The sequence below is a fragment of the Eulemur rufifrons genome, chromosome 2, assembly GCF_041146395.1.
Source record: "Eulemur rufifrons isolate Redbay chromosome 2, OSU_ERuf_1, whole genome shotgun sequence".
In the NCBI taxonomy this organism is placed as follows: domain Eukaryota; kingdom Metazoa; phylum Chordata; class Mammalia; order Primates; family Lemuridae; genus Eulemur; species Eulemur rufifrons.
In genome coordinates, this window is record NC_090984.1 from 90,678,735 (window position 1) to 90,702,251 (window position 23,517).

Sequence of the window (23,517 nt, forward strand, 5' to 3'; positions counted from 1 at the left end):
TTTTCTTGACTATTTTAATGCCATCTTTGTTATATATTGTATATGCATGGGACTGCCCTTGGTCTTTCTGTTTTGAGATATTGAGTTTCTCACACTGATTCCTATGCCAATAACACATTTTTAAAGTATGGCTCAGTGTAATACCCATTGATCAAGGTACCATTCGCCCCATCCCAGCTTTCAGTTGTCCTACATCTTCAACTTTGTTCTGTATTTTCATAATTTTAATGGCTTCAATTTTGTTCATATGAATTTAGAATAACTGAAATAACAAAAATATCATCCCAATTGCATTCAATGTAATTCATAGATTGATTTCTACAGAATAACCTTTTTGTTATTATTTTTCTTCCTCAACCAAGTACCTTGTACATCTCTCAATTCAGCTAATTTGTCTTTCTTGTAAACACTTTCAACATTGTAAAGTTCATTATAAATATTCGCATTCTTATTGTCCATAGTTAAAATATAAGTATTATTATATATTAACATCTTTGTTTATATTTATACGTAAACATTAAATAAATGTAATAAACTGTATTTAAATTTCATATGAAATGGACTTATTTTAAAAAACCAAAGGAGAGTGATAGTAAGGGTAAAGCCAATTTACGTTAACTAGGAGAAAATAAAGACCTAAAACCCTTGTGTTCAATGGAACTTCCGAAATTAAAAGGGCCAATCTCAGCCTTCCGCATAAAAGAGAGCTCAGCTGATAAAACAACGAGACAATTTCACGCATGCGCAGAGGGCTCACACTCGCTAGTAAGAGGCCCGGATAAGGCGGAGCTAAACGTGCCGGATAATGCGCCACGGAGCGCGTGTGCGTCAGGTCGTAGGAGGCGGGGTCCAGGCTTGGTTTCCTCGGAGACCACCGCTGGCTGTTCCGCGCGTGGAGTGCCGGCTCCGGCAGCATGGGGACTCCTTCCGGCTTGCAGACAGATTGCGAGGCGCTGCTCAGCCGCTTCCAGGAGACGGACAGCGTACGGTTCGAGGACTTCACGGAGCTCTGGAGGAACATGAAGTTCGGGACCATTTTCTGGTGGGTGTTTCTCGTCTACTGCCTGCCTTTCCCTGCTGCCCACAGGCTGTGTACAAAGTTGCTTCCTTCCCGACCGTATAGCCCATGTGGGAAGGGCTCAGAAGGGCGGCAGTCTCCAAACGCTGCCTCCATCTCTCTGGGACCTTCGCTTGTGCTCAGGGTACGCGCTTTCCTTGGGCGATTTCATTGGGCCTCGATTGCATCCTGTTTAGGCCTCCTCCAGAATGTGCTTCCTCTGCCAGGCCTGCCTTCTAAACAACTCTCTCCATCTTCACTTGCCTCCCAGGCTACTGTCATTTATTTGCCCTTCTCCAGTCTTGTTCTTCTAGAACCCCATGTTTAAAACAGAACACACACACAAAGACAAAACTCTGCACGAGTGAATTAATTTTTCATGCAACAACCAAAGATGTCTTTGTAAACTGCGAGTTTGATCCGTCACCCGCCTGCTTACCACCCTTTAGTGGTTCCCATTGCCTTTGGAATAAAGCTCAAATTCTCTAACGTGACTGGAAAGACCCTTCATCTTATTCTCTGGCCATCTCTCATCTACCAGTTCCCTCCAAGCACTCACTTTCTTGCAGCTGCAGCTGCTTTTGGCCCTTTACAGGCGTTTCCTAAGGCTGTAGCTTTCCCCCAACTCCATTTGCGTGTCCATCTTATTCTTCACTCATATTTAAGCTCAAATGACAGACAATTCCTCGGAGGAAGTCTTCTTTAGCCTTGAAAGACAAAGTATTGCAGAAAATGTTCCTTATGTGTTAAAACGCACAAAATTTTTTGATTCTGTAGTATAACTGTGGTTATTTTAATATAGATGTAAATACTTAACCAGTAATAATTCGAAACCCCTTCCTTCTTGCTCTCCAATTTGGCAAGTAAAGTTGATGCTTTTGGAAGCTGCATCATGTTTACCTAGTAGTTGCCTGTACCTCAGTGTAAGAAGCACAGTAGAAAATTAGCTTTTTATGGTTGAATCATGAAAGAGTCAGGTAAGGAATCCCGATCCCGTTATCACCAACTGCTTTTTAAACAAGTGTATATCTCTTCTGGATTTTTTCATTACTTATTCCTTAATGAGTCATAGTATATTTTCTCTTTGTTTTCTAGTGGCAAAATGAGAAATTTAGAAAAGAACATGTTTACAAAAGAAGCTTTAGCTTTGGCTTGGCGGTATTTTTTACCTCCATACACCTTCCAGATCAGAGTTGGTGCTTTGTATCTGCTGTATGGATTATATAACACCCAACTGTGTCAACCAAAACAAAAGGTAATAGTTGGTGAGTTGGTTTTCCTTCGCAGAAATGTAAAACAGGTACTGTATTTTTATAATATGTATTACGCGATTAAACATTATTTAAACAGAAATGCCAGTATTCTTTTTGTTTGTTTTACATTGCCCATTTACATTTATTGCACATTAAAACTTGCATACAAAAGATAATGACAGATGCAAAAACTAGAATGGTGAACAGTGCAGGCCTGTCAGTAGGGAATGGGCGAGGTGTCAGCTGCTCAGATTAAACCAGACAGGCAGCTCCATGCAGGATATCGGGACTGGAGGGAGAGAGTATGCTGGGCTTCTGGGGCCACTTTGAAATTGGCATTTTCCTCAACCAGGAAGTTAAATCTATCCTGATAAATCTATGGGTGCAATGGAGAGTGAGGCGGCCTTCAGGACTGGAGTGCAAGTTACTCCATCCTAAAATAAATGTTGGATGGTCCATATAGCTTGATTTAGTCATTTTATGGACCATCCTCTAGAAATGCCAGTATTTTAAAATTATAATACATTTGTGAAAAAAGACTTATATTTATTAGTACAACTTTTTTGTTCTTTCTGGTTGCAGATTAGAGTTGCCCTGAAGGATTGGGATGAAGTTTTAAAATTTCAGCAAGATTTGATAAATGCACAACATTTTGATGCAGCTTATATTTTTAGGAAGCTACGACTAGACAGAGCATTTCACTTTACAGCAATGCCCAAATTGGTATGTTGCCTAAAATAATTTGGTTTTTCAAAATGAGCAATTATACTTCATTGTCCATAAAACACCACAATCTCCAGAAAATGGAATGAATATTAATAGTGTTCAAGACTTGTAGCCTTCTTAAAATAGGGGAAGAAAATAATTTTCTGATTACTTTTTTTTCCTATAAACAAAAATTTAACCTCTGCTTTTAAATGTTTCTGGATGCCACATATTAAGCAAATTGTTATGAGAGGAAATTAGATTTGGCGTCTACATTTCCTCGTGCTTCTGTTTAGTCAAACATTAGAAAGGTTACTGAAAGAGAGGAGCAAGGAATTTTAATAAATCACTTGGTGAAAAGTTGAAACTGTTAATAGATTTTGTTATTCCTTCAATCATGTGACAATTGAGACACTAGGTTGGAAGAGCACTGGATCTGGTTCTGCCATTAGCTAACAAATAATGCAATTTCTCAGAATCTTACCTGAACTTCTGAACATGTGGCATGGCATCTTAAAGGATAGTTCAGACATACAATTCTTTGGAAAATGGATATTTAACAAATATACATTTTCAGCTGCTTTTGTTTCATCATGTTTACTGATAGACAGTTTTTACTGCTGACTTATATTTCATTACTTTAAAAATATCCTTTGAAAGACATTCATTGTAAAAGACATTCTTTATCATACAGTTGTCATATAGAATGAAGAAAAAAATTCAACGAGCTGAAGTTACAGAAGAATTTAAGGACCCTGATGATCGTGTAATGAAACTTATCACTTCTGATGTATTAGAGGTAAATTTGCTTTTGTGCTTTTGAAATTTTTTTTAAATTGTTTTATTGCCAACTATATATTGAGGTTACACTTTCATCTACTGTATACTGACAATTTTTCTAATGATTTTAACCAGTCATAGACTACTATTCCCCGTAAGTATGGAGAGGGGGGATCCCTAATTATATCAAGATTTGTAAATCTTGTGTTTTTTTTTTTTTTTTTGAGACAGGGTCTCACTCTGTTACCCTGGCTAGAGTGCAGTGGCTTCATCATAGCTCCCTGCAACCTCAGACTCCTGGGCTTAAGCAATATTCTTGCCTTAGCCTCCCGAGCAGCTGGGACTACAGGCATGCACCACCACACCTGGCTAATTTTTCTATTTTTTGTAGAGACGGGGTTTTTGCTCTTGCTCAGGCTGGTCTCGAACTCCTGGCCTCAAGTGATCCGCCCACCTCAGCCTCCCAAAGTGCTAGGATTATAGGTGTGAGCCACCATGCCCACCCACAAGATTTATAAATCTTGAAGCTTAACGAGAAACAGAAAGATGTAAAGGACTGGACTTAGACTCAGGATATGTGGATTCAATTACTAAAATCACCATTTGTATTTTTTGTAGAGACAGGGGTCTTGCTGTGTTGCTCAGGTGGGTCTGAAATTCCTGGGCTCAAGCAATCCTCCCACCTCAGCCTGCCAAAGTGCTGGAATTACAGAAGTGAGCCACTGTACCCTGGCTCAGTAGTGATATTTAATGATACGTTGTACTAGAAATAATTTTTGTTATGTCCTAGATTATTAGTCTTTCCCTAGAGTCTCCCCATAACAATGTACCTTAATTAATGTTTGTTGAGTTAAATCAATGAAAGCATCCTCTTCATTAATAAACCTGTGCTATTTTGCTTGCATGGTTGTATTATTTTCGGTATACTACAGCATGTTCCATATCAATTCATAGTCACTTTGGAAGGTGATTTTATATTTTGTATTGGTTTGCCTTTAAGTTTCTCCTCAAAAATTGAAATAAAAGACTCATCTTTTTACTTTTAGGAAATGCTGAATGTTCACGATCATTATCAGAACATGAAACATGTAATTTCAGCTGATAAATCCAAACCAGACAAAGCCCTCAGCTTGATAAAGGATGATTTTTTTGACAATATTAAGAACATAGTTTTGGAGCATCAGCAGTGGCACAAAGACAAAAAGGTATGCAATCGCTTTTTTGGCACCTTACCTTTGTATTATACACAAACATTTAGACGTGCATGATAATGTTGAGAGGCAGCCTAGTTTAGTGGCTACATTCCTGAGAAACTAAGATTTAGAGGGCTTCTTCAGTTCCACTTTTGCCACCTATTAGCTATATGGTGTTATTTAACTTTACAAATGGAGTATATATGTATTTTTGTAGAGTAGTTTATAGTCTTGTTATAGCACAGATTAATTATAATCTTTATAAATTGACATTTTCCAGGGGCTGCACACTATCAGTCTTTGTACCAAATCCTGCACACAGATGTGTTTTGTTTCGCACTGTTTTAATCCTAACATTGTTTTTAAAATTTGAATTAAATAACATTTAAATATTTGTGGACTTTACCTAAAATTCAAGATATTCAATTTCTCTTAAAAATCAGTAGGTTGTGGGCAATGCTGACATGTGTGGCAAGGAGCACGGGGGCCCTTTTGCTGAGGGGCTCTGTGCAGGCTTCTACCCCCCTAACCCATACCACACTTTCTCTGGATTTCCCCCGAAACACTGTGGTACTGTTTGTACTGCAGCAGGAGGCCTGAGTGGTGGAGTGAATGGGCTGTTCCACTAGATCCTGGAGGCTGGCTTGAACATCCTCATCCCTGTGCAGGATCTGATATGTGCAGAGTCTCAAGGAAATTGTCACCAATGTGCCTGAACAATTGGCTGTGAACCTTGACAATGAAACTTTGCATGTTGATGGGGTCCTTTACTTGCACATCGTGGACTCTTACAAGGCAAGCTATGGTGTGGAAGACCCTGAGTGTGCTGTCTGTCACCCAGCTGGCTCAGATGACCATGAGATCAGAGCTTGACAAACTCTGTCTGGACAAAGTCTTCCAGGAGTGGGAGTCCTTGAATGCCAGCGTTGTGGATGCCTTCACCCAGGCTGCTGACTGCTGGGGCATCCACTACCTTCGTATGCCACCCTGGATGAATGAGTTCATACATATGCAGGTGGAGGCAGAGTGGCAGAAACAGGCCACAGTTCTAGAGTCTGAGGGGACCTGACAGTTGGCCATCAAGTGTCAGAGGGGAAGAAACAGGCCCAGATCCTGGTATCCAAAGCAGAAAAGGCTGAACAAATAAATCAGACAGCAGGAGAGGCCAGTGCAGTTCTGGCCAAGGCCAAAGCTATGTACATCTTGGCTGCAGCTGTGACACAACGTAATGGAGATGCAGCAGCTTCACTGACTGTGGCCAAGCAGCGGGTCAGTGTGTTCTCCAAACTGGTCAAGAACTCCATCACTATCCTGCTGCCCTCCATTCCCAGTGGTGTCACCAGTATGGTTGCTCAGGTCATGGGTGTATATTGGGCCCTTACTAGAGCCCCTGTGCCAGGGGCCTAGGACTCCTGGTGTACAGCAGGAGCAGCAGAGCTGTCCGGGGCACAGATGCAAGCCTTGATGAGGAACTTGATGGAGTCAAGCTGAGTTAGTGGAGCTGGGCTTGGCCAGCGAGTCTGGGGACAGGAAGGCAGTACTCCTAGATTCTGGCTCTAGCCTCCCTGCCAAGAGTTTGGTTTTTATTTTTTATTTGAATTTTAATCATGTAATAAACTCACCCATGGCAAACCAAAAAAAAAAGAGAAAAAAAAAAAAAAGAAGTCAGAAGGTCTGGTAACACTTATCCTGCTTTCCTCCATGGCAAACCAAAAAAAAAAAAAAGAAAAAAGAAAAAAAAAAAGAAGTCAGAAGGTCTGATAACACTTATCCCGCTTTCCTCCATAGCAGCAGACAGCTGGGCCTGAGTGGTGGCTTCTCCACTGTGATAGGGCAGTTGCGTCTCTGTTTACACATTCCCTGCCTGGTGTAGTTTATCCATTTGCAAGTCTCAGCAACACAAATCTTCAATTTAGTTTTCTTAAGCAAAAGTATTGATGCTAGAGCTTCCCATATTCCACATTAGCCTTTTCAGCTAGAGAAACTTTTTTCCTCTGGAAACCTAAAGGCCAGCCTTGCTAAGTTTACCTTTGAAATTACTATTCCATCTTATTTTAGTAAACACTTTGGGGAAAATATAAAAGTTAAAAATAAGGAATTTCTGATTACTTACTATGTGTCTGATAATGTGTTAGTGTTTGTGTTTTCACAAATGCTACATAGGTACTATTATCTACATATTATTGTCTTACAGAAAGATTTATTGCCACTTTTTCACTTTTCATTATATAAAGGAAGCTGGCTGAAAACTTAATTTTATTTTATTTTATTTAATTAACTAATTAATTTATTTTGAGACAGAGTCTTGCTTTGTCAGCCTGGCTAAAGTGCAGTGGTATCATCATAGTTCACTGCAACCTCAAACTCCTGGGCTCCAACGATCTTCTTGCCTCAGCCTCCCAAGTAGCTGGGACTACAGGCGTGAGCCACTGCGCCTGGCCGAAAACTTAATTTTAAAAAATATAAACAAGGAAAGTGATAAGGAGAATGACAGTCTTGGGAGGAAGAAAATAATTTTGTTTCTCTACTCGTATTTATTTTAATGAGAGATGTCAAGTTTTTGAATGTTGGAATACTTGAAGTGCTACAAATAGGTTACACAAATGACCTACACATTTAATGTAAAAATCTCCATTAGTTAGGAGGATTTAGACATTTTGTTGATGAATTTTAGAACTATTCTGAAACCCAACTGTGATCTTAACGTCAGGTGGTAAGCCACGCTGCAATAATGCAAAATAAAATGATCTTCTAGTTTTTCAGTAATTAAAAGAAGCGGATTCTCACTGTTCTGACATTGATTTGCACTTAATTGAATTGTAAATTTGTGTGTGTATATATATATATATATATGTATAAATAACTATTTCGCTCTTTCAGAATCCATCCTTAAAAATTAACGACGGAGAAGAAAAGAGAGAAGGAAATTCACAAGAATCAGAGGTTAGAAAACTTTGCTGTATGATTGCTTATGGGGCAGTCATTTGGTTGGCTTCATTTTATGTGGGACTGTGATTCTATATACTAAGCATTGTGACCCTTGGTCAGTATTATAATATTACCACAGAAAATTCTGAATCCTGGTTCTGTGAAAAGCTAGTATGTTCTTGACTGGAAACCTTGTGAAAGGCCACATCAGGTGTAGGTTGTGTGTGAGGATGTTAATAGTTTTCAGCAGGGAAAGGAAAGGATGATGGTGGAAGGCACCTTCAGTTCTTAGAGGGGCAGGGTAAGGCTTTTGTAACACAGCTTTTCTCACTTGTCAGCCTTTCAGCCACTGTGGAGCCCAAGCTACTATTTACTGTTTCCTGCCTTCAGAGGTTTCATCCATCTTAGTGGCTGAGACAAGAAGCCATCTTTGAGCATAGGCAGATGAGGAGGGAATGGCAGTAAAGGGCTTTGCCTGATCACACCAAGCTTTCATTCATATTGTCCTCATGGAATCCTGAATGCAAATGATCACTATGGGCATGGTGTCATGGCATCTGTTGTGTCTGCTAGAGAATGTGGTGATGGCAGCAAAAAAAAAAAAAAAAAAGGAAAAAAAAAAAAGAAAAGAAATGAGAATGTGGTGTATGTTTATGTGTGTGCACTCAATAGGTATCCAATAAATGTTGGTTTCTTTTACCCTACCTTCTGTCTCAGATCTTATTTCTGATAACAAATACTTGGCTATTCAAAATTTCACCTAATGTTTTTGTGTTTTAACTTTTTTTTCTTTCTGTTTAATTTATTTCCAGAGATGTGAAAGGGCAGAATCATTAGCAAAAATAAAATCAAAGGCCTTTTCCGTTGTCGTTCAGGTAAGTTATTTCTTTAATTAAAGTAATTTGGAAATTACATTGTAATTAGTAATACACATAGTTTAAACAGTCCAATATTAGTACAGAGTTATATAGCCTGACAGTCCCCTGCGACACCACTTCCCACCCTTGTATTCTGAACCTTGAGAGGCCACATCTTCAAAGTTTTCTCTTAGCTGTTTCTTCTGGTTTTTATCTGGAATTTTGATGCCATTTTTTTTGTTGTTGTCTTCCAACTTCTAGTATTCCTGAACTTGGAATGTTTTAGGGCTTTTGCTTTATCCATGGAGTTCTGAAATTTCATGCTAATATAACTTGGTGTAAGTTTTTTTCATTCATTGTCCTTGATGCTCATGGCAGCTATCCTTTCAATGTGATATCCTGTGGTTCTGAGGAATTTTTTATATTGTTTCTTTGATAGTAGTATTTGCTGCATTTTTTCTTTTCTTGAACTTTTATTATTTTTCTCTTCTATTTTGAATCTCTTTTTTCCTATTTTCAAGGAGATTTCTTAAGCTTTATCTTCTGAACCATTGATTTTTAAAAATTTCTGCTGACATATTTTATCATTACTAAGAATTTTTGTTGTTTTTTCTGAATGTTTTATGTCTTTAAAAAATGTATTTTTCTTTTTTTGCAGGATGCAGTATCTTTTTCTCTTTAAGTCTGTTAACTACAGTTTTTTGACAGTTCTTCCCATTTCCTCTGAGTTCCTTTTTTCTGTTTTGTGTTTTTTAATCTCTGTCTTTCATTTTGTTGGCTTGTTTTCAAATGACTGAAGATCCTCAGATGTCTGTTCATATTTATCAAGAGTGGTCAGGATGAGTTGCAGCTTTTTTAACCCCTATTTTTTTCTCGGATCTGGTCATTTTTACCAGAGAGCAATCTTCCATTCCCTTGCCTGGGGGAGGAGGGTGGGAAATAAGCCCAGCTGTCAGTGTTTTGGGAGCCTACAGAGAGAATTAGCCCAGAGGCTCACCATTCCTTATACAGGCTTCACTCACCCTCCCTATTTTCAGTAAGAGGCCTCATCCTCCGCCTCAGCTAAGCCAGTTTCTTTAAGCCTACAGCCTCTCTGTAGGCTGTAGCCCTCCAGAGAGCAGACCACCTGTTTTCTACAGGATGTTCAGTTGCCTAGCTTTGAGGTTGGGGAATGGGACACTATTCCCTATGTAGATTTTCAAAACATCTCCCCATTTTTTTAATCCCATTTCTGATGACTCCAGTTTCTGGTCCACTTGGATCAATTGGCTTTATACTGACTTCCTCAGTGCAGGCAATGAGGTTTCAGCCTTCTTCATTCTGTTAAGTCAGCTTTTGCTCACTTTCCACTTTCCATCTTCCAGAATTTTGTTGTTTTGCTCAGAGTTGTGTTATTTCCTGTTATCTCTGTTTTTGTGGGTTGGTGTATTTTTATTCTTTTACTGTCATTTTAGTGGGATTTCAGGAGAGAGTACTGATAAATTCATGTGCTTAAGTCCCATGTTTTTGATGGATTTTTTTATCAAGCTAAGAATGAGTTTATTTTGTGGAATGTATTATCATATTCTAGTTATAGAAATAAAAGATAAAAAATGAAAAATGACTCTTGATTAGTTAGGTGTTATATATTTGCTACCCCATAATAAATTGACTCTAAAATAATTATTGAATGAAAACACTGAGGAAAATAATTATATCAAATTTTTTTAAACAGAACTCTTTTTATATTTATATAATATGATACTAATTGATGTTTAATGTATTTCTTAGGATGTTATTCATTTCTTAAGTCATTAAACAATTGATTATATTCTCTATAAATTGTTATACGTATGTCATTGCATAGTTGTGGTTTTTACCCTTTATTGAGTTACAATTGACATACAGTAAAGTTGGCCCTCTGTGTTTGTAGTTTCTGAGGCCATATATTCAACCACCTATGTATTGAATATATTTGGAAAAAAATTGCATCTGTACTGACCATGTATAGACATATTTTTCTTGTCACTATTCCCTAAACAATATGAGATAACAACTATTTACATAGTTTCTACGTTGTGTGAGGTATTATAAGTAATCTAGAGATGATATAAAGTATATGTGAGGAAGTGCGTAGGTTATAGGCAAATAAAACATCATCTTATATCAGGGACTTCAGCATCTGTGGACTTTGGTATCTGTGGGAGGTACTGGAACCATCCCCCCTTAGATACTGAGAGATGACTACACATGGTTGCTTTTTAAGAATTGTTAATACCTATACTGCATATATCACATTAACTTAAAACTCTTTGCTTAAGCAAATAAGGGAATTCATTGCCTGATGTAACAAAAAAGTCCTTAGCTAGCTGCCCGAAAGCCCAGATGTCATTAGGACTAGGCTTCCATTTCTTACCTTCTGTGTTGCTTTTACTGTCTTCATGTGCTGTTCATGATGGCTCCAGCCTTGTTCCCAGCTTTAGGTTCAATGGCAAGAAACAAGGTGAGAAGATTTTCCTTCCTGATAGTTAAATAGTTGTAAAATAGCATTCCATTAGCTATGATACAGATCACATACCCACTATGAACAAATCGTGGTAGCCGTGGGAATATGAAACTCATTTTGGCCAGATCTGGGCCACATGGCCATACTGGAGCCAGGCATGAAGTAGTCGCACTCAAAACACAGGGTGGTGCCTAAAGGAAGTAGTTATATTATTAGAAAGGAGGAATAGGATTAAGACAGTATTTGTCTCTATACCTCCATTTCCCAACCATGCTAGGTAACAGAACAACTTTATTTTAACCCAATATGCATAGATGGTGATGATAGCTGCAGGGAACTTTTCATGTTAAAAAGATAAAGGGCTATTTACAGGATATAAGTAATTATAGTAAGCCAGCTAGTATAATAATACCTAAAGACAAATACTTCAGATTTTTCCTCATTTTTGTCTATTTTCTCTAAGTTATCAGTTCATTTTGTAATTTATTGTGGTTAACTGGATTTCTAACTCTTAAGGCATCCAAATCAAGAAGGCATCGTCAAGTCAAACTTGACTCTTCTGACTCTGATTCTGCATCTGGTCAAGGACAAACCAGAACACCTAGGAAAAAAAGGAACAAAGAAACAGTGAAATCAGCAGGAAAGAAGATGTCTTCCAGAAACAAAGGTAACTTTTTAAAGTCTTCCTAAGATTCAACAAGGGAGAATGGGTCTTAAAGGTCCCCTCACTTTTATTTCTTTATTAAGAAGGATTTAGATAATTGAGTGAAAGTATTATGAGATTTATTATTAAAAATATATTCTCTTATATTCTTGGAATCTTAATGCTGAAAGTATATCATTAATAATTTTTATGTGTGAATCAAACTTTTGTATAGAGTAAGATATGCTAAGTAATGCATTCTATAAACCATACTTGCCTTTAGCTTTTGACAAATGTGCAAAGGCAATTTTGTGGAGAAAAGATAGTCTTCAATAAATAGCACTGATACAGTTTTACATCCCAAAACAGATCCTCAGGTCGGGTATGGTGGCTCATGGCTGTAATCCTAGCACTCTGGGAGGCTGAGGTGGAAAGATTGCTTGAGCTCAGGAATTAAGAGACCAGCCTGAGCAACATAGTGAGACCCTAGTATCTACTAAAAATAGAAAAATTAGCTAACCATTCATGGCATGTGCCTGTAGTCCCAGCTACTCAGGAGACTGAGGCTGGAGGATCACTTGAGCCCAGGAGTTTGAGGTTGCAGTAAGCTATGATGATGACACTGCACTCTATGCAGGGGGTCAACAGATTAAGACTGTCTCAAAAAAAAAAAAAAAAAAGATCCTTAACTTATACCTCAGATATAAAGAATAATTCAAAATATAAAACCTAGAATTATAAGACTTGTGAAGAAAAAACAGGAGAAAAATGTTTGTGTTCTGGGGTTGGACAAAGGTTTTTTTATGTATGACACAAGAAACATAAGCCATGAAAGAAAAAATCGATAAATTGGACTTCCTCAAAATTTAAATTCTTGTCTTTGTAAGACACTGTTAAGAAAATGAAAAGACAAGCCACAGACTGAGAGAAAATTTTTGTAAAGTACAACCCTGATAAAGGTCTTATATCCAGAACATATAAAGAACTTTTAAAACTTAATAAACAACTCACCCAGTGAAAAAGATAAAACATTTCACCAAAGAAAATATGTGGATGGCAAGTATGCATATGAAGAGAGATGCTGAGCATCTTTAGTCATTAGAGAAATTCAAAATAAAACCATAGTGACATTCCACTATACCCTGAATAGCTTCAAAAACAAAAAAGCCCTCACAAAACAAAAAAAATTATGACAACAAAAGCTAGTGAGGATTTGGAACAAATGGAACCTTTATACATTTCTGGTGGGAATCCAGAATGGTATAGTTGCTTTGGGAAACTGGCAGTTTTTAAAAGTTAAACATATACTTACCATCTAACCCAGAGAAATATTATCCCCTGGTATTTACCCAAGAGAAATGAACACTTATTTTCACATAAAAATTTGTATGCAAAAAATATTCATAATTGCAAAAACTGCAGTCTATTCTTCTACTGGTGATTGACTAACCTGTGGTATATCCATACAATGAAATACTGCTCAGCAATAAACAAATTACTGATACGTGTAACAAAATGGATGAATCTCACATTCATTATGCTGTGTGAAAGAAGACAGACACAAAACCCTACACAGTATATGATTCTGTTTGTATGACATTCTGGAAAAAGCAAATCTATAGGGACAGAAAACAGACCAGTAATTGCTGGGGAAGGTATTGACTGCATAGGTGCACAAGGGAAATTTTGGGAGCTATGGAAATATTCTGTATTTTGATTGCGTAACTATGCATTTGTCAAAGCTACTAGATCTGTACATTAAAAATGGTGAATTTGCCCAACGTGGTGTCTTGTACCTATAATCCCAGCTACTCATGAGGCTGAAGTGAGAGGATGGCTTGAGGCTAGACCTGGGCAACATAGTGAGACCTTGTCTCTAAAAAATAAAAATAGGAAAAAAAAAACAGCCGGGAGTTGGTGGTGCACACCTGTAGTCCCAGCTATTTGGGAGGCTGAGGCAGGAGGATCGCTTGAGCCCAGGAGTTAAAGGCTGCAGTGAGCTATGATGGTGTCACTGCACTCCAGCCTGAGTGACAGAGCAAGACCCCATCTCTTTAAAAAAAGTTAAAAAATAGTGAATTTCATTGTATGTTAATAATACTTCAATAAATCTCACTGATAGCCAGGCCAGAGCAAAACCAGAGGACATGAAGAAAAGATTGTTTAGTTTGATTATATTTAAAAAACTAACTTCTGGTGGATTAAAATTTTTTCTGAAATATTAAGGATACTTAGATTTAGAAACCCATACAAGAACTTTTTATTAATAATCAACCTTCATATAGGTGTGGCAAGGAGGTTAGCTGGTCAAGCTGCTTTCTTAAACACTAGAAAAACAGGTTTTTTTATGTGGTTGAGGAACAAAGGAGGAATAAGTGCAAGATAGGAGAAGAAAGAAATTAAATGAAATTTTTTAAAAATCTTGAATGTGTGACAGGTATATTTTATGAAATGTCACTTCTTTCATTAGCTGTATCTTACTACTTAATGTTGTTACTGAAAGAATTGTTTTGTGAGCTCTGAGATTAATTTATAGACAGCCTCCATGGCACACTTTAGATTTGTTATTGAATTTACCTGGGTATCAGGGAAGATTTAGCCCATGAGAAAGAATAAAGTATAAGAAAATATGATCTGAATTCAGATCATCCTTCATAGCTTAACTATTCCAGCTAGCCGGCTTGTAGCTCATAAGGTATTGTAAATACTCTGAAGCAGAAGTAATTACCTAAATATTGAAGACCCAAGTGCTTACTTCATATTATAGGTTCTCTTTAATCAAACATTCATTTCCTTACAGTGGAAAAGGTATTTTTGATTTCATAGTTTTTTTCAAAAAGAGGAGCCTTATGTTCCATAAAAGACAAAAGATCTTGCAAAATCATTTGTAGCACAAATGATAATGTTAAAATTTCTAAATTTGGAAGAGATCTTAAAAGAAGAAGGCCATTACCCACTATAAAAATGGGCTTAGCACACGAATAGGCAATCACAAAATGCAAACAGTCAGTGCATATATGAAGAGAGATTTAATTTCATTAATAATTAAAGAAATATAAATCAACTCTCACTTTCTACCATGGGATGACACAGCAGGAAGGCCCTCACCAGATGCCAGCATCTTGACATTGGACTTCCCAGCCTCCAGAACTGTGAGAAATAATTTTTTCTTTACAAATTAAAAAAAAAAAGAAATATAAAACATTATTTTGATATCATTTATTAATCAGCAAAGATGAAAGAAACCTGAATACCCATTGACAGTGAAAGTGTGAAGAGATAAAATCTCTGAATTTAAGTGGGAGAGTAAATTGACACATCCTTTTCAGAGAGCAACTTGGAATCATCTGTCAAAATTTTAAATGTGCGTATTTTTAACTTAATTCAATTTCTAGGAATTTATCCTGTACAAATGACAAATACAGAAGAATATTCATTGTAGGATTATTTGAAATAGCAAAGACCATAAATAAGTGTATAACATTAAAAAATTGGGTAAATAAAATTGTCATTACATGCAAAGGAATACTTAGTAGTTATTAAAAAGCTGGAGAAAGCTCTCTCTATTTTAACATGAAAATATATATCTAAAATATATCAATACACTGCTTAGTGAAAAAGGCTTTTTAGTTATTAATTTTTTACTAATAAAAAATTGTATTTACTTAGAAGCATTCAAAATGTCAACAAAATAGCTGCAACTTTTTTTTGCAATTACGGAGTGATATTCAGTTAACAGAACAACAATTATTTCATATAAGCTGCATCAGAGACAACTGAAGATGAAAAAACTACCATCCCCATATATAACTAATTTGTGCTGTGCACCAACAAGAACTTGCTTTAAATTTCCATGCCAATTTACAACCCCCAAACTGTACCAGGCAAGGTTAGTGGCCATTGAAAGTACCACCAGGGCAGGGCTAGCTAAAGACACATTCGGTGGTGTGTTAACGTTACAAAAAAAGACACTGTACAGTTTAAAGACAAATCTCACACAGCCTTACACTTCAATTTTTTTCTTTAAATGGAGTGAGTTGTGTACTGGGGGGTTAAATGCTTTATAGACAAGAAAAAAAAACTGCGCTAGAACCAACTTATTCATCATCATCATCATCATCATCTTCTTCGTCTTCATCTTCCTCCTCCTCTTCATCCTTTTCATCTTCATCATCCTCCTCCTCTTCCTTCTTTTTCTTGCTTTTTCCAGCCTTGATGACTCCCCTTTTTGCTGCATCAGGCTTTCCTCTAGTTTGGATGCAGCAATATCCTTTTCCTTCAGCTTTGCGGCCTTCTTTTCATAAGGCTGCTTGTCATCTGCAACAGTGTTATTCCACGTCTCTCCCAGTTTCTTTGCATCATCACCAATGGATAGGCCAGCATGTTCTCCTTTGATTTTAGAGGGATACTCAGAACAGAACAAGAAAAAGGCCGAAGGAGGCCTCTTGGGCGCATTGGGATCCTTGAACTTCTTTTTTGTTTCCCCTTTAGGAGGGATATAGGTTTTCATTTCTCTTTCATAACAGGCCTTGTCCGCCTTTGTCATATCTTCAAACTTTCCTTTCTCTTTAGCAGACATGGTCTTCCACCTGTCTGAGCACTTCTTAGAAAACTCTGAGAAGTTGACAGAAGCATCTGGGTGCTTCTTCTTGTGCTCCTCCCGGCAAGTTTGCACAAAGAATGCGTATGATGACATTTTGCCTCTCGGCTTCTTAGGATCTCCTTTGCCCACGTTTAGTTATTATTCCTCAGCAAGGCACAGAGTCGCCCAGGGCCCATCCAGCTCTCACTTGCCCCTGTGCTGTTTCTGTGGAGCTCAATGTACTGCAATGGCTGTGAGAGCTGAAAAGGGCTTTTTAAATAAGAATATGATCCCACTTTTTATTAATAAATATATATATACACACACAAGCACATTGAAGACGTCTACACATATATTAAGTGTTATCAGTGGTTAATTCTCAGGGATGGAATAATGAGTTACTGTCAAGTCCATAAATTTCTGTAATATTTGGACTTTATATGATAACCATGTATCACTTTAGTAATCAGAAGAGATCCAAAGACCTTTTTTAAAAAATAAGAAAAACGTAATAATTCCATAGACTTAAGACAGTTAGAGGCTGGAGTGTAAAGGATATGTTGAGGAGTTAACTGTTAATGCTGGAAAACTTTGTTGAGGATTGTATCAGGACCAGGCCTAAATGTGGAAGCAAGAAGTTTAGACTTAAGTTGGTAGTCAGAGGGGAATGAATTATCTGAAACTTTTGAGCAAGAAGGTGGTATGACCAAAGTTTTCCTTGAAGAAAATCAATCTGGGAGTAGTATGGTAGGTAGATGGGCACAAATTGAAAATAGGAACATGAAGTAAAAGGCTGTTGCAGTAGTTGAGGTTTAGGAGTAATGAGTATCTGGCCAGGTGGTTGTAGGAATTAGAGAAGCAGGCCAACAGATGTAAGAGCCCAAATATGGAGGCTGATGGAGAGGGGTGAGACAAGAATGCTTAATGTCTAAGGAGCTGGGAGGATATTGGTGTCCTTAATGTTGGAGAAATATGATGACATGATAAGGATTTCAGTTGGGGGAGAATTTGCTTCAGTCTGCCTTTCCAGACTCAATTTCTATAATAAGTTTCTGGCTCGTACATAGGTCCTCAGCATATGGATTGAATTTACTTAAGTTTGTATTATTTAAACTTCAGTTATGTGTTCATCATTCCTTGAATGTAACATGCACATTATCAGAAGGGCATCAGTAATAGTAATGATGTGATGGTCAAGATGAAGGCAGCTACTATTTGTGTAACACCTGCCATACTTTTGCTCATATGTCCAAGGTTACCTAGCTAATAATTAGCAGAGCTGAAACTTGAATGAGAGTATGTCTAAATCTGAGCCTGAGTCTACTATACTGTCATTAGAAATGATGTTAGAAATGTGGATCTGGAGCTCTAATTAAACATATACTTCAGCAAGTTTATTCTTAGTTGTATTCTAGCTGCATGTCTAGTAATCATTTGTTTTGATAATGGTCTATTACTGATAATTGCATCCCACACAATTAGCTTGGAGCATAGTAAAACTATCTACCCAAGACCTTATGGGGAATTAGTTTTGTGGGTTAATGATTAAAATGTCAAAATTTACTTTTAAAAATTTAATTATTCTGGTTGATATCTTCATAAAATATATTGCATTTTTCTTCATGTTTCTTTTTAACAGTGTGCATTTATCTTTTTTAAGAGATGGGGTCTCGCTCTAATACTCAGGCTAGAGTGCTGTGGCACGATCATAACTCATTGCAACCTCGAACTCCTGGGCTCTAGCCATATTCCTGCCTTAGTCTCCCCAAAGAGCTGGGATTATAGGCATGAGCCACCACACATGGCTAATTTTTTACTTTTTTGTAGATATGGGATCTCGCTATATTGCCCAGGCTGGTCTTGAACTCCTGTCTTCAAGTGATCCACCTCAGCCTTCCAGGTGCTGGTATTACAGGCATGAGCTACTGCACCTGCCATTTATCATTTTTATAATTAGAAAAATATTGAGATAAAATATATTTTATGCTCTCTCATTTTCTGGAACACTATATCCTGAACATAATTTAATTTTCTCCTGATGACTCATGTTGTCATCATGAGTATATTATTTTACTGGGTTTTATAATATAATGATCCTATCAAAAAATAGCTTGAGTGTGTGGCAGTTTATCTTTATACTAAATGCTGCAGTACATCATGCTGCAGTACTTTATTGGTTATATCTTATTTTTTTTAAACAGTGTTTCTGTCATACTTAGTGAGGTAGATGTCTCTGTTCTCAGTGTGGAGGTTTGTAGCAAGTTTTTTTTTTACCCTTTTGCTACTTCTAAACTGTAATGGTCCAGGAAATGGTTGACCATTTATTTCAGTCTTATGTATAACAAATGTAATTAGGCTCTGAATAAAGGCCAGAGGAACATACCTGTGACTAAAGTTCATGAGCCTTATTTAATATGTGGACATTGAGATAAATGTCCTCAAGTTTTGTGTGTTTACTTCGTGGTTCCTGGCTGCATTCTAGGTAGGTGAAACATTGTATTTGTTTTTAAGATCTTTTAGAAAACATTGATTCATTTAATGTAGAACTAGATCTATAAAATTTAGTTAAGGCAGGCTGTAGTGGCTAATGCCTATAATCCCCCAAGCAGGAGGAGTTCAAGGCTACAGCCAGCTATGATTGTGCCGTAGCACTACAGCCTGGGTGACAGAGTGAGACCCTGTGTCTTTAAAAAAAAAGAAAAAAATAGTAATTGTCATGTGACTAGATGAAGCTTTGTTTTTCAACTATCAGTTGTTAACTCAGAAGTCCTTACCTTACCTTAACATTCCTGGATAGATTCTGTTAGGTTGTAAATGTGGATTTTTAAAAATCATTAGTATTGGTAGTAGATGGACATGATTAAACAATTGTGAAGAACAATATTAGTAATTTTGGGTAGATGTTACTGATTATAATTTTGTAAACAACTGAAAAAAATTTATAGGTTCAAAGTCTAAAAAAAGATATGTGATTAGCTATGGAAAGAGGTTTCCTAAAAGATTATCTGTCATCTTAAAGATCATGTAAGAAATCATTTTACTTAGGAGTTGTAAGTAAAGGTAAAATCATTTCAGTGGCTTAATTGGAAATTGGTATTATTTTATTACGGTTGAATTGTGTTTAAAATGAATGTGTATTGCTACAGTTCACTCAACTCCATTTTAGCACTCTGTTCATTCCATAAAATCTGTACTCTATTATGATCCCAGCATACACGCGTTCAGAGCAGAAAGCTTAAATTCATTTTCATCTTATTTCTTGTTTTCTGTGTTGATAGGTACTTAACATATCTGCTCTATGAAATATTGTGCTGTAAAACAGTTGAATCCATATTTAACCATTTAATAAATATTTATTGAGGCCCCACTATATGCCAGGCACTTTTATATGCGATGGTGCTAGGGATACATTATGTAAACAAACCAAAATCTACACTTGTAGGGCTTATACTCTAAGTAGGAAGACAGACTATAAAGAAACAAATTAATATACAGTATATCAAGTGATAAAAGTGTTGTAGAGAAGAAAATGCAGCATGAGGGATAAAGAGTAACTATGGGGGTTGCTTTTGGGACACGGAAGTTGTGTGCTAAATGGCACCTGATGTGACACTGGTATCTGGTAAATTTGATTTGAATATTTCTTCAAGTAACAGGAGTTGATGTAGAAAACCTCCAGTGTTTTTGAAAAAGGAAAGTCAGTGGTAAATTATGACTAGAGAAATATGTCTTGTTGTGAGCATATGTAGTGAGGGAAGTGTGTCTGTGTTCAAACACAAGGTTATTAACTTAAAAATTACATTTGTGATTAATTTGATAAAGTTGAAGTATTAATAGCACACTTGATTATTCTCTGATGTAACTCCTGTTGTGTGTGATAAAGATTGAATAAAGTATCTGGCTAATGTTGTTTTTTCCCATTTTCTCTGTTTTCTTTATTTTAGTGGAAGAATTAGAGACTATTTTCAAAGCATGGATACAACTATGTTAATACTTGATAAACATATATATTCTAGAATACATATTTCTGTTCATTACAATTTCAGTTTTTAGTTTAAACATCTAATTTTTATGTTGCTATAATAGTGACATTATTTCTATAAAAAGTTTTATCAAAGATTAATATTCTTTATTTTCACATAAAATCATTTTCTAAATATTTCCAGGTAACGTACAGAATATACGGAAGGAAGATAAATCTTTAAGTCTGAGTATGCCTATAATTACAGAAGAGGAAGAAGAGAATGAAAGTTTTAGTGAAACAGGTACAAATGAAATTTTCTCAAACTAGTGAAGGAAACTTATGCTCATAGAGCATCAAGGTTTAGAACCATTCAAGAGCATGACAGTTGGCTGTGTGTTCTTGTGATCCTTTTATCTATGGCTTATTGGAGAATTTCAGTATTAATCATATTGTTAATTGTTGACTTAAAAATCAGTGACTCCAGGCATGGTGACGTGTGCCTGTAGTCCCAGCCTGACTCGCTTGAGCCAGGAGTTCAAGATCAGCCTGGGCAACATAGACCTCTGTCTCAAAAAAAAAAAAAAAAAAAAAAGTCAGTGACAATACAATAAATGAATGGACATGGATATTAGGAATTCTGCCACTTTCATCTTTTTATAGCTGTCTCTCCCAGACCTGTGACCTGTTTCATCTGGACAGTGTTGTTTGGCCTGCTGTACTCTTTATCCTGGCTGCTGCTCTCTTCTAGGAATCCATATTCTTTGTCTTAATTTTTTCCCTTGTCTTTTCTCTTTTCCTTTTTCTGCCATTCCCTTTTTGTTTTTCATTGGTAGAGTGTATGTTTTGTCATATCGTCATAATTTTCATGTTTTTGTATTTTCTATATTAATTTCTTTGCTTGTAATGATTGGTAACTTTTAGGTTCACAGCTGTTTCTATATGGACAATTATTTGAGTGTTGGTTATGGCATCTGCTGTGGTAGCCAGAGAAAGATGTATGGTACTTGTGTTTTGGGTTACATTTGCAGATATGATTGAAATGAAACGGAAATCTTAGTCATTTTATCTTTCTTAGTACGGGCCTAGATACCTTTCAGATCTGGCGCACTGGATCTATGCTAATTATAGGGAAGGCATACTCACGCGAAATGACTTCAAAGTAACATTACTTATTAAGTAGGATTTAGGATGACTGAGATCCACTGTCTTAATAGATGGATATCTTAGTAAGATTGAGATCTTATTATCTCCAGTAAGTTTTAAACTGCTATATCATTTTGAAGAAAAAATTCATGTGTATGTGAGGTTTAAGATTTCTTGTTGAGTCTTTGCTGTGAGATCATTCTTATTGTGTTATACTAAGTAAACATCTAGTTTAAATGTACATTATCAATTAAGTATTATCATTTAAGTGTGAGTTTTTTTTTTAGACCTGACTGACTTCTTAACTTTATGTCTTTAGAGTTCACTGTACCCAAGAGGAAAAGAAAACACTAAACAAAGAGCCTGGTGTAGAGTTTTTAACTTTGAGCTTTCTGACAGAAGATTTATGTTTTGTGTATGGAACATGAAGACTGCCAGTATTAAAAATAATTCTTCTGGGAAAATGTAGGTTATTTCTTTGAAATGTCAATACCTTAACACTGCTCTACAATAAAAGTATAAAAAAGTAGAGTATTTACTCTGAATTTTAATTTTAACATTTTCTTTTATGAAATATGCATAAATGGAGATAAAATTTGTATTTAGTATGTATTAGAAATAATTCTGTTAATTGCAGATTACTATTTCCTATAACTTTAAAATCTTTTTTTCTTAAAATATTAATATTTATTATAGGCAAATGACTATAGCTACAGTGTGGTAATGGATTTGTTTATGATATATATTTACTATTTTGTATGTTGTATATGGTTAAGTGCAATAAAGTTCTTGCCCTATGTTTTTTATTTTTTAATATATGAAATTTAAATGGTCATAACTTACGTGATAACTTAGGAAGTTCACAACTCATTTTCTACCTCTGCAATTAATTAAATATTCTTTAGTGTTTGTTTTAAAGCTTCCTTTGGTCTAATATACATGTATGTTTGTATATATGTAGGTATATGTATGTATGTGTCCTTATTTATATGTATTATGATTAGTCAATACATTGTTTAAGTGTAATACTTGAATCCTAGTTCTTTCTAATATAACCTTTAAGAGTAGTAATGTAAATTTTAGAATGTGTCTCTGGTACAGAAAATGTATTATATTCTGTATATTAGTTTATATTCACAGAAAAAAATTCTAGAGCTTCGTGAATATGCCTCTCTGTTAATTTTTCTTTCCATATATTTAAACGGATATTGCTTGAGATATGTTGTTTGAATTACTGCCCATGGCAGACCATCTCCAAATCATGTGGTTGGTTCATCCTGTCTTACGGCTGATTGTAATTCATGTTGTTTTCCAGCATTGTATTTTTCAGGGATTTAAAATCTGGGTTGAAGATTAAATTCAAATCTGCAAATATCTTGCAAGTGAAAATGTGTGATTATCTCTGTATATGATTTATTTTTTATTTATTTATTTATTTTTTTGAGACAGAGTCTCACTCTGTTGCCTGGGCTAGAGTGAGTGCCATGGCGTCAGCCTAGCTCACAGCAACCTCAAACTCCTGGGCTTAAACGATCCTACTGCCTCAGTCTCCCAAGTAACTGGGACTACAGGCATGTGCCACCATGCCTGGCTAATTTTTTCCATATATATATTTTAGTTGGCCAGATAATTTCTTTCTGTTTTTAGTAGAGACGGGGTCTCGCTCTTGCTCAGGCTGGTCTCGAACTCCTGAGCTCAAACAATCCACCCGCCTCTGCCTCCCAGAGTGCTAGGATTATAGGCGTGAGCCACCGTGCCCGGCCCTATATGATCTTTTAAAATCAAAATACTAATGCTGACCCAAATAAAATTTTCACTTACTAGAATTCATGCTATCACATTGTCTACTAAAAGCAATTGTTTTCTTTAACTGAAATCAGATATTTCTGGTAATAGATGAGGCAGTTTACATAATGTGGACATTGGG

The 23,517-nt window shown here is 36.3% G+C and overlaps 1 protein-coding gene and 2 pseudogenes across 1 annotated transcript; 2 read left to right on the plus strand and 1 right to left on the minus strand.

Moving 5' to 3' along the window:
• Nucleotides 1-878: 878 nt before the first annotated feature.
• On the plus strand, nt 879-22,021 carry SNAPC1 (small nuclear RNA activating complex polypeptide 1). The gene is made up of 10 exons (XM_069465042.1): nt 879-1,042; nt 2,153-2,312; nt 2,893-3,033; nt 3,710-3,814; nt 4,842-5,000; nt 7,869-7,931; nt 8,729-8,791; nt 11,775-11,925; nt 20,650-20,748; nt 21,910-22,021. The coding sequence occupies exons 1-10, from the start codon at nt 915-917 to the stop codon at nt 21,942-21,944; spliced, it is 1,104 nt and encodes a 367-aa protein (XP_069321143.1). The 5' UTR covers nt 879-914; the 3' UTR covers nt 21,945-22,021.
• Nucleotides 5,445-6,484, plus strand: LOC138380666 (stomatin-like protein 2, mitochondrial; annotated as a pseudogene).
• On the minus strand, nt 15,999-16,636 carry LOC138380667 (high mobility group protein B1-like; annotated as a pseudogene).
• Nucleotides 22,022-23,517: the final 1,496 nt, after the last annotated feature.

What these genes read in the sequence shown, in the direction of transcription:
- SNAPC1 (XM_069465042.1), top strand. Translation starts at nt 915, where the DNA reads ATGGGGACTCCTTCCGGCTTGCAGACAGATTGCGAGGCGCTGCTCAGC. An exon ending in TTACAGCAATGCCCAAATTG is followed by an intron (nt 3,034 to 3,709) that starts GTATGTTGCCTA and finishes TTTATCATACAG; the next exon opens with TTGTCATATAGAATGAAGAA. An exon ending in TGAAAGTTTTAGTGAAACAG is followed by an intron (nt 20,749 to 21,909) that starts GTACAAATGAAA and finishes TTATGTCTTTAG; the next exon opens with AGTTCACTGTACCCAAGAGG.